Raw genomic sequence first — 14,717 nt, forward strand, 5'->3', positions numbered from 1 at the left:
ACCACATCATCCACTCCTGTCTTTCATTTGTACCATACCGTCAAATAAAGTCATTTGGTACAAAAGAAAAAAGAAGTTAGAAATCCTCTAATGCCTTCAGAAGGAAAGTCTTAAACTCTGGTACAACCATATAATGGAGTAATATGTGTAGCTGGTAAGAAGAATGAACATTTTTCTACACCAATATTGTTGAATAAATTGTTAACTTAAGGGGGGAAATAGAGTACAGAACAGTATATACATTCAATTTATAATATTTAAGTGTTATTTTGCTATGTGAGTCTATACATAGGCATTTTATTCCTGCTAATGTATGGCTTTAAAAAAAACATGGAAGGATATAAGCCACACTGTTATAAAACTAGGATAGCCCTGATCGGTTTTCTCAGTGGTTAGAGCATCGGACTGCAAACTGAAGAGTTGAGGTTTGGATTCCTGGTCAAGGGCACATACCTCAGTTGCAGGTTCGATCCTCAGTCCTGGTTAGGGCTCGTGTGGGAGGCAACCAATTGATGTCTCTTTTGCATCGATGTTTCTCTCTCTCTCCCCCCCCCCCTCCCTCCCCGCCTCCTTCCTCCCTCCCTTCTACTCTAAAAGAGCAATGGAAAAAATATCCTCCAGGGAGGATTTTTTTTAAATTAAAATTTTAAAAACTAGGATATAGGATGAAGGATTTTTCTTTTACTGTCAGAATCACAGTAAGTCCTCATTTAATGTCATCCATAGGGAATTGGAAACTGCAACGTTAAGCCAAACAACAGATAGCAAAACCAATAGGACCACAGGCTAATGGATATAAACAAATGTTAAGTTCCTACAGCATATTCCTGGTCACAAAAACACCACCCAACTTCCAAAGAAAGACCTAAAATACTTCTAATAGTAAACCTTGAAATAAACATTAAGAAAGATGAATAAAAAGAAAATTCTTTTCCAACCCACTTATTCCAGTTCAGGGTTGCAGGTGGCCAGAGCCTGCTCAGAGCCCAAGGTGGGGGGAACCCACCCTGGACAGGACACCATGCATTGCAGGGCACACACATCACACTGTAGACACGCCACTTCACCTCATGTGCACGTCTTTGGCATGTAGGAGGAAACTGGAGTCCCCAGAGGAAACTCACCAGACATGGGGAGAACATGCAAACTCCACACAGTGGCCCCAGCTGGTAATCAGTGTTTTGTGGGTTTTTTTTTTCCTCATCAACGTTAGAACAAAATGAAGTTATTCAAGGACCTGCTGTATTAAAATGTTCCCATTGAGCACATACTACTTTTATAAGTAGCAAAAACACTAAAGGTGGTCATATTTTGGCGGGAAATGCATCCCAGAAAGTGGTGAGCAGAGGAGAAATCCTTAGAGATACTAGAGCTCAGAAAAGAATAAGAGCTGTTTTAACTAAAGAGAAGTACTTGTCAGTCTTAGGGGAGGGGTCACACATGAACTTGACCTTGAATCAGTAGGATAGGTTATGATCAACTTATACTTCACTCTGGGTTATCTTTCTGCGTGTGAAGTATCGTGCAGAATTACTAACAAACTGACTTCCCTCTCGCAGCCAACTTACCAACAGGTCAGTTTACCCAGAAGTTAAATCTCTTGATAAACTTGTCTCATATTGTCGGTGCCATCCTATCTTGTCATTACTGCAGATAAATTGAGTTATGTGGGTTAATACGGAGGGGCATTAAAATCCTATGTGGATTATATTAAGATTCTTAGCAATCTTCATCTTCTTTGGCCCTGGACCTCCATCCTAAGGAAACTGAAAATGTAAGCCAAGATTTATTTAATGTAGCGTTAATTATAATAAAAATCTGGAAAAGCTCAAATATCTAAAACACGAGTAAGTAGATTTAATGTGAAGGGATATATCACAGCCTTTAAAATATTTACAGTGAATTTTTAATAACTTGTTGGAAGCTTATGATAAGTACAAAAAAAAACCCAACAACAACCAAAATTGTATTCAATAGAGGGGGAAAAAAGAATCTGCTTGGAGCGCCTGTATGTCAGAGCTTCTGTGAGAGGTTGAAGGCACGTCTTCATATCAGCAGCTACACTCCAGCTTCCTTGGTTTCCCCAGGGTCAGGAGTTTGGGACAAAGGACATTTTTAGTAATCTCTTGGGTCATTTCCTATTAAGGTGGTATTTTGTCAAAATTTTCTTACAATAAAGATTAGACACTGGGGACAACATGTTCAGTGCCTGACAAAGAAACAGGTGGCAGGTGAAAAATGGGGTGCGTGCCCAGGGCCTCAGGAGTGAGTATACTGTGGGACCAAACCCAAAACCAAGTCTCAGTAGACGGAGAGAGTGCCAGATCCATGCCTGATTGGAATTCCTGAATTTAATGGACACTGATTTAGTCTCTAGACTAAGTTTTCCCGTCCACAAGGTAGTAACGGGAATATCCTCAGCAGAATGCCCCATTCACGTCTGGAAATTTAAGAATCAGCCAGCCCAGCCCAGCCAGTGTTGCTCAGTGGTTGAGCGTCGACCCATGAACCAGGAGGCGATGGTTCAATCCCCGATCAGGGCACATGCCTGGGTTGTGGGCTCAGTCCCTGGTGGGGACGTGCAGGAGATAGCCAGTCAATGTTTTACTCTCATTGATTTCTATCCCTCTCCCTTCCTCTCTCTAAAATCAATAAAAACATATTTTTTTTAAAAGAATCAGATGGATAGAAGCACTTCCTTAGGGGAAAACCACATCCACATTCAGGGAGCAGTAACCCAAGAGTGTGGTCCCAGGAGGCTTTCTTCCTTCCGTTTAGAGTAAACACGCATTGACTATCTGTAGGAGCCTTGCGTGGCAGTAAGTGCCAAGCACAGTCGGACCCTGTCCTCCAGGGCTTGGAATCGTGTACCTGACAAACCTCCCGTGGGCAGATGTTTGCACTTTTGATCCTTGTTTCAGTGGCTGTGGGCATTGTCTAGCCTTGGGTCTTGCAGGCCGGGAAAGGTAAATAAAGAACCCTGACAACCTTTTATTCCACAGTCTGCTGCTGGGCTTCTGGTCAACCTGCTGGCTGGCGCGGACCTGCCCTGCCCGATCAAAGCGGCAGAGCTGATGAAAGATGCGACAAATACCTGTGTGGGTGGGGTCGAGGGGGAGGGCACGCGGAGGTCAGCGAGGCAAGGCCTTGGGCTGCTTCTGGGAGGACTTGCCGAGACGTCCCACCCGTTTCCTGCTCCTCACACCCTCCTCGCGCTCTTCTTTCCATTCTCTGTGCACAGTCCAGGGTAACCGCCCTCTGCCGCCGCCGCCCAGGTCACCCGTGACCTTCGCCTAGCGACATCCACCAGGGCATCTTGCCCATCCTGTCTTTGAAACAGCCTTATCTTGAGAATTTGGGGTGTTATAAAAGATCGGGTTTCTGGCAATCAAAATCTCCCAACTATAGTGTAGATTGGTTTTAAAATAGTCTAACCCAGCTGGACTAGGTAAATCGGTAAACGATCTAAGATTAGGAAGGTTGGTTTAAGGCAGTGGTCGGCAAACTCATTCGTCAACAGAGCCAAATATCCACAGTACAACGATTGAAATTTCTTTTTGAGAGCCAAATTTTTTAAACTTCAACTTCTTCTAACGCCACTTCTTCAAAATAGACTCGCCCAGGCCGTGGTATTTTGTGGAAGAGCCACACTCAAGGGGCCAAAGAGCCACATGTGGCTCGAGAGCCGCAGTTTGCCGACCACTGGTTTAAGGAATATGTGTCATCAATCACACCGAAAATGTGGCGAGAGGGAAAGTGTGACCAAGCAGTGTCCTGGGTTTTTAAATTTGCTGTGGGGAATAGTATAATAAATGTGTCGTCTTCTAAACGGGGATTCTTTGTGGCCTCTTTTAAATCCTGAGCCGGTTCCTAACTGGCAAGTTCCCCAGTAGGACCCTGCTCAGTCCTGGTATATGCAGGAAATAGGCCTAATTTAAAAGCAGCTTACATTAAACATGACTTTTAAAGTTAAGTCAACTGTGAGAATTATCATTTTCTCAAACTAAATATTTGTGCTTGGATCGCGTGTGCATGAGCCTGGTTGTTTCTGAGGTTAGGCTATAAATGGGATTTAAGCACCTTAATATTGACCGGCTCTCTTCAAAGCAGAAACCAGGAGCCTGGCCAGCCCTCCGAGATGATGTTGAAAATGTCTTTTTAAGAGTGCCTGCCCGAGTGGGTCATTGCCTCTCCTCCAAAGACTGCCACGCTCTTGTGGCGCTGGGACGCCTGAACGCCTCCCAGGGCCCCAGTCTTGCAGGCTTTCGCCCACAGCCATTAGCCTCTCCAGGTGCGCCAGCATCAAAGCGGGGGGGGGGGGGGGGGGGGGCCTCCTGATCAAGATGCTTCTGAAGGCTCATTCCCCTCAGGTGCTGTTTGATGTGTTTGATGGTGGAATGAAAGCCAAGTACAGGAATGAGAGGTCCTGTTTATTACCTCGTATTCCGTGCTGTTCCTCGAGGCGCTTCGACGTCTTGGGAGAGTGTGAGGGACGGGGACACCGCCTGAGCAGAAGACACAAGCACTGACTGACTTGGGGTCCACGGGCCGTTGGCCTCAGGCAAAGGAGTCTGAGCCATCACGCCCTCTCCTGCTGGAGGCAGGGGACAGGACAACTCCAGCTCTTTCCCCCTTGCTCTGGACAGTCAGTTGAGTGTCCAAGATTGGAACTGGGCCCTAGCTGGTTTGGCTCCGTGGATAGGGCATCGGCCTGCGGACTGAAGGGTCCCGGGTTCGATTCCGGTCAATGGCACATGCCCGGGTTGTGGGTTCAATCTCTAGTAGAACCTGGAATAGCTCCTTAAGGGTCACTCCCGACTGCAGCAGGGTGGTGATGAGATGGGGTGGGGTGGACAAGTGGCAGGGGAGACTCGATGCATTCAGATACACTGAGTCTCAGGTCAACAAGAAAGACTCCCGAGCAGAACTAGGACAGCTTCGGCAGCTCAGCACCCAGAGCGCCCCAGCTTGTTAGGTTGCAGAGGACTTGGCAGTATCCCCGAGGATTTCACTGTCCTGCTTGTTGAGTACAAAGCACAGGGCACGGACTTGTTCTGAAAAGGTGGTGTAAGTCTGCCCTCTAGTGGGCTGGCAGAGCCATTGGTCTAGCCATCTCATCCAGTTAGGTCCAGTGTTGCTTTCTTACGCTGCAACTATATAGGGTGATTATTCTTTTTGTGTATTTATTTTTAATTTATTAAAACAAAATTTTAATAAATTAAAATTTGGAGAGAGGGAGAGAAACATTGATTTATTGTTGCACTTTTTTATGCATTCATTGGTTGATTCTTATATGTGCCCTGAATCTTATAGGAGGTTTTGGTTCTTCCACCCCGCCCCCCGCCCCCCATGTTAGAGGTTGTCTTACTTCCCTAACAAGATTCAGATTCCTTAAATGCAGAGATTATGCTTTATGTCTTTTTCTTCTATAGCATCTACCCATTGTCCACTTAGCTGGACATAAAATTAAAAGCTACATTGGGGTGGAAAGGAGTCCTTTTTCCAAAAAAAGAACCTCAGCACTTCTCATTTGTTCCTAAAACATTCTAATCTCATCTCTCTGATCAATAGTTTCCCAAGTAGTTAAGTCATCAGAATCCCTCAGAAAACTCTTAGAGCTGCTTCCTGGGCCTGCCTCCAGCCCGGCTGAATCAGCCTCTGTGGTCTGAGCCAGGAAATCTGCTTTACAAACTTCCCAAGTGGCTTCTGATGTGCAGCCAGGTTTGGCAGCCAACTGCTCCAAATCCCCATTTACGACGATTTCTCGTCGCTTTTCACTCGGATGGCGTCTCCCGAGGTCTTCGGCCGGTGTCCGTTATTAAAATGGACCGTCTTGAGGCGCCTGCAGAAACGCTCCGCACGCTGCTCCAGCCGCCGTGCCGGGTGACCTGGGGAGAGAAGGACCACAAGAGAGGGACCAAAGGCATGTGCTTTGGTTGCCAGTGGCTCTGTGCTCATAGCAGAAAACACTGAAACCAGCACCTTTATGCTGACGGGGCAGGTCGTTGGTCTGTAGTTTATTTTGCATGTTTAGGTTGGACGTGGGAGACAAAGGTTGATTGAGTACCCCGTTTTTTTTATCTTCACCCAGTCTAACGCATCTTGTTCTCAAGGTAGGTGGCATTGCCCCTGTGTATGCAGAGAGGAAAGGTCAGAGGCCCAGAATGCCAACCTGCTCTGTTTCCTTCTGCCAGGCCAAGCGCGCCGTGCAGCGGGGAGCCACTGCCGTCATCTTCGATGTGTCTGAAAACCCCGAGGCTATCGACCAGGTAACTCCTCGGACCCTGCCAGCACGGCACCCTCCCGAGAGAAGCACCGCCTTTGGGTAGCTTGGCTTGTCACAGTCATGTCGCCTCATCTCTGGGCTTGGCATTGTTTCCTGATGTTAGCTCTCCGTGCTTGGACCTCATACTCAGAGCAAGACTATGGAGAGGGGTTAAGAGCCAGGAGAGTTGGGATTTAGGGGACATTTCCCAAGACCCTCTGGGCCTTCAATCTGCCTGGTCCGGCCTAGAACAAGCCTCATCCTCAGCCTTGCCGTCTGGGAGCTCCAGGGCAGTGATGCTTGAGGAGCTGGGTGATTTCCAAACGGGTATTTCGTATTCTTTTCCTCCAGCCTTTCTCTCTGTCTCTCTCTCTCCTGCTCCTTACAGTAAGCACGTCTTCTAACCGGGAGCGTCTCTTCTTCCTTAGCTAAACCAGGGCCAGGAAGACCCGCTCAAGAGGCCAGTGGTGTACGTGAAGGGCGCAGATGCCATCAAGCTGATGAACATCGTCAACAAGCAGAAAGTGGCTCGAGCAAGGATTCAGCACCGGCCCCCTCGAGTGAGCCTCCACCCCAGCCGCCACGCCCGGCCCCTGCTCTGCTGCCAGCTGAGCCTTTATTCCCTTTAGGCTTTGGGCTCTTACTCCTGTCTTCTTCCCGATCAAATGCTGATGCACCCCAGGTTCCTGTAGAGCAGTGGTCGGCAAACTGCGGCTCGCGAGCCGCATGAGGCGCGGTTTGCCACTCTGTTGACTAATGAGTTTGCCGACCACTGCTATAGAGTAACAGCTGCATGCTCCTTTATTTTTTATTTTTTTATTTTTTTTAATATTTTACTGATTTTTTTACAGAGAGGAAGGGAGAGGGATAGAGAGTTAGAAACATCGATGAGAGATAAACATCCATCAGCTGCCTTCTGCGCACCCCCTACTGGGGATGTGCCCGCAACCAAGGTACATGCCCCCGACCGGAATCGAACCTGGGACCTTTCAGTCTGCAGGCCGACGCTCTATCCACTGAGCCAAACCGGTTTTGGCGTGCATGCTCCTTTAGAGGGGATTGGGAAAGCCCTACCAGAAATAGCCGAATCGTGCCAGGATCTGGCTGGTCGCTTCCACCCAGTGTTCCCTCTTGGGGAACTCCTCTTTCTTCTGTCCCGTCTCCCTCTGAAAGGCTGGCTGAGGAGGATTGAAGGGGAGGAATACTCAGCACTGAGCTTCCCACGTCTCCTTCTTCCATGTGACCTAGACTAGAGGAGAAAAGCCCATGCCTCCTTCTTCCGTGGGGTCAGTAGCATTATTAAAACCCCCTAACTGATGCTGATTCTGGAAAGTTAGCTGTCAACTGGGATTGAAGTTCATGACTTGTAGGTGGTTAATGAATAGTATTTAGGGCTTCCCTTGAGGGTGTTGACACTGCTGACCATTAACTCTTGTCTGGCATCTTCTGCCTAAACTTCTGAAGATTCTAGGGACCTGGGACAGGTGCCCCATATCTGGTTTATTTTCTTCTCACAAATATTGGGATACTCACTCTAGGATGGTTCTTTTCCATGCACATCATATCTGGATACCTGCAGCATTCAGTTAGCAAAACTCGATTCCTATTGGCTAAAGGCATGTCCTAGATAAGGTGACTTCAAGGTCTTAGGAGGCAGTGAGATGTGAGGAAAAGGTAAGAACTCAAACCAGAGGGAGTTTGCAGAAGAGCTGACATGCAGGCTTCTTTTTTAAAGGAAAAAAGAGCACTTTGGTAAATATGACTCATTGTAGTGGAAGCTGATATTTGTGGAAGCAGCGTACAATTTTCTGAGTTGTTGTAAACCATTAATTATATGGTTAGTAATCACTGTTCCCTCAAAACATGACACTCATTTCTTTGTCCCCAAAATGTGATATTTGTGTTTATTTGGAAGGGCCTCTCCTACCGGTTATAGCGAACTTTGCACTATTCCACTGGGAGCTGGGCTTTATGAACTGTTAGGAGACCTGGCTGAGACCTCCCCCTGGCGACACTGGAGGGTACTGCCGGGCCTGAATAGCACCCGGCGGCGTGCATGTTAGCAGAACCCCAGGTGTTCCCTGCAAATGGGGGGGGAGTGCACCCCCGTTGCCCCATCCTTATTCCGACTTGAGCCAACACAGCCCGTGCGCCGAACCTCAGGCTGAAGAGCGCGGTGACTCATTGTGTCTGTGTTCCGTTCCAGCAACCCACGGAGTACTTCGACATGGGGATCTTCCTGGCTTTCTTTGTCGTGGTCTCCTTGGTCTGCCTCATCCTCCTTGTCAAAATCAAGCTGAAACAGCGACGCAGTCAGGTAATGCCTCCGAGCAGCCCGTGCCCATGGGTGCCAGCCGCCCTGCCCGCTCCCAGTGGCTTAGAAATAGCAAAGACAGAAAAGCTAGAGCAAAGCTCACAGCGCCGTGTCTTCTCTGTTCTAAAAGGCCCGGTCCTGCAAAGGCCGAGTGTTAGGGGTGTTGCCAGCCCAGGCATTTTCCCAAAGACATGTTTAAATGTTCATGTGGAACCCAGAGCCTGGATCTGGGCACCAGCAGCAGCAGTATCACCCGGGAGCTTGGTGGAAATGCAGGGTCTCAGGCCCCGCCTCGGACCTGCTGAATCTACCTCGCTTTCCAGGTGATTCTCAATAAACAGAGTAGGCGCTCTGGTGCCCCAGCTGGCACATGGCTGTGTAGGAAGGATTTGGGGGTGGAAGGTGATGAGAGGCTAAGCGGGGATCTTGACTCCCAAGTGGGTAGCAGCATGCTGTCTCGGGGGAGCGATGGGGGACCGTGGCAGGCAGTCTGTTGGGAGGAGTATCGCCAAGTTCTCAGTAGAACAGCGGCTGGTGTTTGCCGAGCACATCTGATTTGCCAAGTGCTGCACCCTCCCGCACACTGTCTCATTTGCCCCCAGAACTTTCTTCAGGGCAAAGAGGAGGAAGCCTGGCACAGAGCAGGGTCTTGCAGAGTTGGCCAAGTCCTTGAAGTAAACCTCTGCGGGTCCTTCCGCGGGGGGAAGCCTGGGTTGCTGTCATGGACACTCAGGAGCCTGGCACATCTGGGCGGTGGCCATCTGAATTTTTAGTGATTTCCCGAAAGTCTGCTCTGGCCTGATAGAGACTGGCATTTCCCTATCCTGGTTTATCGAGCGCCGAGGCCCTGAGGGGGACTCCCACCGTTCATACGTGCCAGACCCTAACACGGGCCACCACCCTCTGCCATGCAGAATTCCATGAACAGGCTGGCTGTGCAGGCGCTGGAGAAGATGGAAACCAGGAAGTTCAACTCCAAGAACAAGGGGCGCCGGGAGGGGAGCTGTGGAGCCCTGGACACGCTCAGCAGCAGCTCCACGTCCGACTGTGCCATCTGCCTTGAGAAGTACATCGACGGAGAGGTACCGGCAGAGCCTGGGCCCGGGGGGTGGGGGTGGGGGGGTCGATAGGTCAGCAGAGGAGCACAGGACTGAAAAGGACAGGGTCCCGTGTCTTTTCCCACGGCCCTGCAGGAGCAGAAGGGCTTCAAGGTCTAGGTCTCAAGGGGATGGCCTGACGTTTCTCACCGCTGTTTGCCCCCGGAAGGGGGCGGCCACAGACAGAGACACTCTTTCCAGAGAATCCCGCTGAATGTAGGTGATTCTGGAAGTTGATCAGAAATATGTGGGCGGCCAGCCCTGGCTGGCGTGGCTCCGTTGGTTGGAGCGTCATCCCGTGCACCGGAAGGTCGCAGGTGTGATGCCCGTGTGGGAGGCAACCTATCGATGTATCTTTTTCACATCGATGTTTCTCTCTCGCTCCCTCTTCCTCTAAAATCATTTTTTTGTTTTAAAGAAATATATGGGAGGCCAAGGAAATGTCTGGTTATAAGAACATTCTCACATGTTGACTTAACTTTAGAATTGCTCTTAAAATTCTGAGACCTAACTTGATACACATCTCTCCTACAAAGCTGTGTGGAACGTTTGGTGTTTTTACTTAGAGAGACAAGGGATATGATGCCCCCTTTTCCCTTCTAGCTTTTTATTCTGAAAATTTCAGACCTTCAGGAAGGTTACATGAATCACGCAATGAGTCCCGTGTCGTTCACCTGGAAGCGCCCATGGTCGCTATTCTGCCACGTTTGCTTAATCTCTTTCTAGACTGAGGCATGCATGCCCACACACTGGGGGAGTGAACCACTTCAGAATCAGTTGCAGACGCTTGACGTCCCTTTGATGAGCGGGTTCCATTGCTGTGTAGACGGGTGGAGGAAAGAGGCGTTTTTGCAGAGGCCTTTACGTTAACAGAGTCTCGCATGGTCTCTGGATGCAGGCTGCCTGGGTACTAATCCTGGCCCAGGTGGGTGCTAGCTTTGTGATCTTGGGCAGATGACTTCGTTCTCTATGCCTGCGCTGGTGACACGGGCCCAGGACCCACCTGCCTTCCAGGCGATCACAAGGCGATGTGAGGAAATACATGTAGAACTCTTGCCAAGGTCAAGCTCGGCGTTAGGTACTAGTTTGAATACTATTGTATTGAGCTGGTCGGAGAATGGAAAAACAAAGTAAATTAGCAGATTGGGAGGGTGCTTGGGCTCAGGAACTCCAGAGGTGGTTGTGCCTCAGAAAACGCCATCCCCTCTTCTCCACAAAGGCTGCTTAGTTATACACCACGTGCCCCCGGGTGACTGCTCAGGGTCCGGCCAAGGAGAGGACAGGAGAGCGCTGCTGCCCCACCTGTCAGTCACGAACCCCAGGCTGCTTTCTGCACGTCCCCAGTGGAGTACCCAGAGGCAGCCGCTGTCCCCGAGATGCAGAAGGACCCGGGGCGTAGCCAGCCCTCTCGTCTGGCTACCCATCCGAGCTGCCCATCCGCAGTAGCACGTGGCTTTGGTCTTCCCTTGTGTTTGGCATGAATGTGCCATCTCCCAGCGACCAGAAAGGAGCCTGCTTCTCTGTGCTTCTTCTCTTAACACTAAGGGCCGTGGATGGGGCTCGCTGATGGCCCGCTTCCCTCTCCCTAGCACCCTTGCGTGGGCTCTGTAGCTAGAGATGGAGGGGGCTGGGAGGGAGCCACGGTGAGCAGGGCCCCTTGGGGCCCACCGGGCTCCACAGGAAGACGCCGGTGCAGGGCTGACGGCAGAGCTGCCCCGCCCTGTCCCTGCCTTCAGGCTGCGTGTCTCCCTCCCTTCCCAGGAGCTGCGGGTTATCCCCTGTACTCACCGCTTTCACAGGAAGTGCGTGGACCCGTGGCTGCTGCAGCACCACACCTGCCCCCACTGTCGGCACAACATCATAGGTAATTGTCACCTGCCTCTGTCGTTGCTGAAGCGTCATTGCCTCGCGAGCGTGTGACACCTGCTGCAGGCTGGGGAGCGAGCCAGACCACCTCCGCATGGCCACCTGGACTGGGCGGGGTGGGCGCCTCCGGTGGTGGAGGTTACCAGGCCTCCAAACGCTTAGGCGAGCCTGGCATGAAGCATCGCCCTGAGCTTGAGTTTTGGCTTTCACACGAACCCGCGTCCTGGCCCGTCCCGGCCTCAGGCCCGCGATCTCTTTAAAGGGAATGACAGTAGTGGTGCTTGCCCGTGCCCGGTACTGCGGGGTCGTTCCTGGGCCACAGGGATGGTGGCTGGGAGTGGCAGGGTCGCGAGGCTGCTGCTGTCGCTGTGGTTTTGGGTGGCGGGCCTGGACCGCAGGGTGCGCTCCAGGTGGCCCTTTGGCCATGAGGGACGGTGCCTGTCATCTCGGTAGCCCTGTTGCTCTCTGCAAACTCCTGTGGTGCCTTTGTTGGGCGGAGCAGTGGGGAGGTGGGGGATGAGCCCTGATGGGAGTTGACCGCCTTTCAGAGAAGCGGGTCATTCATTCTCTGCCAGCGAGGCCGAGTTCGGCGACAGCTTAGAGCAGAGCAGGGTCGTGAAATGGGCACCGTGGTATGCGACCAACGCTGCTGCTTCGGCCTTCGCCCCGATGTGTATGTCCCTCTAGCCCCGCTGACTTGGTTTCCTCCTCCTCTCCCCAGAGCCAAAGGGAAACCCGGGCGCCGTTTGCGTGGAGACCAGCAACCTCGCACGCAGCCGGCAGCAGAGGGTGATCTTGCCGGTGCACTACCCCGGCCGCGTGCACAGGACCAACGCCATCCCAGCCTACCCCACGAGGACAAGCATGGACTCCCACGGGAACCCCGTCACCCTGCTGACCATGGACCGGCACGGGGAGCAGAGCCTCTACTCACCACAGGCCCCCGCCTACATCCGAGGCTACCCACCCCTCCACCAGGACCACCCCCTGGCCCCGCACCGCTGTGGCCTGGAGCACCGAGCCTACTCCCCAGCCCACCCCTTCCGCCGGCCCAAGTTCAGCGGCCGCAGCTTCTCCAAGGCAGCTTGCTTCTCCCAGTATGAGACCATGTACCAACACTACTACTTCCAGGGCCTCAGCTACCCCGAGCAGGAGGGCCAGGCCCCGCCCAGCCTCCTGCCCAGGGGCCCGTCCCGTGCCTTCGCCCCGAGCGGCGGCGGCAGCCTGCGCTTCCCCACCGTGGTGCACATGGCCCCGCCCTCCCACCTGGAGAGCGGCAGCACGTCCAGCTTCAGCTGCTACCACGGCCACCGCTCCGTGTGCAGCGGCTACCTGGCCGACTGCCCCGGCAGCGACAGCAGCAGCAGCAGCTCCGGCCAGTGCCACTGCTCCTCCAGCGACTCGGTGGTGGACTGCACTGAGGTCAGCAATCAGGGCGTGTACGGCAGCTGCTCCACCTTCCGCAGCTCTCTCAGCAGCGACTATGACCCCTTCATCTATCGCAGCCGGAGCCCCTGCCGCGCCAGCGACGTGGGGGGCGCGGGCAGCTCAGGCCGGGGGCCTTTCGTGCACCTCGAGGGCTCCCCGCCACCCGAGGAGCTCCCAGCAGCCCACAGTCAAGGTGCTGGGCGGGGAGAGCCTTGGCCGGGCCCTGCCTCTCCCTCCGGGGACCAGCTGTCCACCTGCAGCCTGGAGATGAACTACAGCAGCAGCTCCTCCCTGGAGCACAGGGCGCCCAACAGCTCTACCTCAGAAGTGGGGCTCGAGGCTTCTGGGGCCGCCCCAGACCTCAGGAGGACCTGGAAGGGGAGCCGTGAGGGGCCCTCATGTGCCTGCTGCTGCGAGCCCCAGCCCTCCGCACTGGAGCCCAGCGGGGGAGGGGCTGGGGGCAGCACCTTATTCCTGGGCGCCCCCCTCTGTGAGGGCTGTGGCCCCACAGGTGTGGAGTCACCGCCGGGAAGCTCCCAGGGCCCGTATGGCCTTCACCCAGACCATTTGCCCAGGACAGATGGGGTGAAATATGAGGGCCTGCCCTGCTGCTTCTATGAAGAGAAGCAGGTGGCCCACGGCGGCGGAGGGGGCAGCGGCTGCTACACTGAGGACTGCTCGGTGAGCGTGCAGTACACGCTTGCCCAAGAGCCCCCGCCCAGCTGCCACCCGGGGGCCCGGGACTTGAGCCAGCGCATCCCCATCATTCCAGAGGATGTGGACTGTGACTTGGGCCTGCCCTCGGACTGCCAAGGGACCCGTGGCCTCAGCCCCTGGGGTGGGACGCTGAGCCCCAACCCCCTGCAGCCCCACAGGAGCCTGGGAGCCGCCCAGGAAGAAGAGCGGGTTCTGTGCTGCCAGCCCAGGGCACCACTGCCACCTGTCCGCCCCCCGGAGGAGGCAGGGGCCGCCAGGGCCAGCTTCCCCAGTGCCTCCCCGGACACTCAGGAGCCCAGCGCCACGGCCGCTGAGGCTGCAGGTGAGAGCAGGTGACAGTGGGCCAGAGTCGGGGTCCTCTTCTCTCTCCGCGGTCATTTTCAAAAGGGGCTCCTTTTGTGCCGTCGCCTTGAAACACCACCTGTGCCTGATAACGTCCAGTGTTACCCCCCAACTCAGCCCTTCCCTGAGTGCCAGGCCCCGTGGGCCCTTTGCTCCCATGATGTCTCCCCCTAGATGCCATGTAAGCACCCCAACCTGTCAGGTCCACAGCAGCCCTCTCAGGTTTCTCCTGCAACCCCCTGCTCCAAGGTTCCCCACCCAAAACCCCAGCACCATCTAACCCCGAGCCCGCCCTGCCCCTCACACTTTTGTCCTGGGCTTCTCAACCCCGGGGGAATTGTCCAGAAAATTGAATTCTCAGAAAAATGAAACAGCGAAAGACATGTCAAATCCAAGTCCAGAATTCTTATTAGATTCAGCTGACATCATCAGATTGCTATAAAGTTTCCAAACGTTCTGTCTCAGTAATAAACAGGGCAATCCAGCACCTTTGAGTGGTCTCCTGTCACGGGTCTTGCCTTCTATTCCACCTGGGAGCCGAATTGGTCTTTGGGGGTTTTTTTCTTCTTTTTTATAAATTTATTTTTATTTTTTGAGAGAGAGAGAGAGAAACATCAATCTGTTGTTCCACTTACTTATGCATTCATTGGTTGATTCTTGTGTGTGCCCTGACTGGAGATCAAACCTA

At 52.9% G+C, this 14,717-nt stretch overlaps 1 protein-coding gene across 2 annotated transcripts in view; it reads left to right on the forward strand.

The window, feature by feature from the left end:
• ZNRF3 (zinc and ring finger 3) overlaps positions 1–14,717 on the forward strand; it is a 136,489-nt gene that overhangs the window by 118,160 nt on the left and 3,612 nt on the right. For both annotated transcript variants that reach the window (XM_079763234.1, XM_079763235.1), the window contains exons 3-8: positions 6,195–6,269; positions 6,694–6,825; positions 8,472–8,582; positions 9,494–9,661; positions 11,438–11,540; positions 12,264–14,009. In XM_079763234.1, the coding sequence (XP_079619360.1) occupies positions 6,195–6,269; positions 6,694–6,825; positions 8,472–8,582; positions 9,494–9,661; positions 11,438–11,540; positions 12,264–14,009 (2,335 nt within the window). The remainder of the gene's footprint in view (positions 1–6,194; positions 6,270–6,693; positions 6,826–8,471; positions 8,583–9,493; positions 9,662–11,437; positions 11,541–12,263; positions 14,010–14,717) is intronic.

This window comes from Cnephaeus nilssonii (assembly GCF_951640355.1).
Source record: "Cnephaeus nilssonii genome assembly, chromosome: 22".
NCBI lineage: Eukaryota > Metazoa > Chordata > Mammalia > Chiroptera > Vespertilionidae > Cnephaeus > Cnephaeus nilssonii.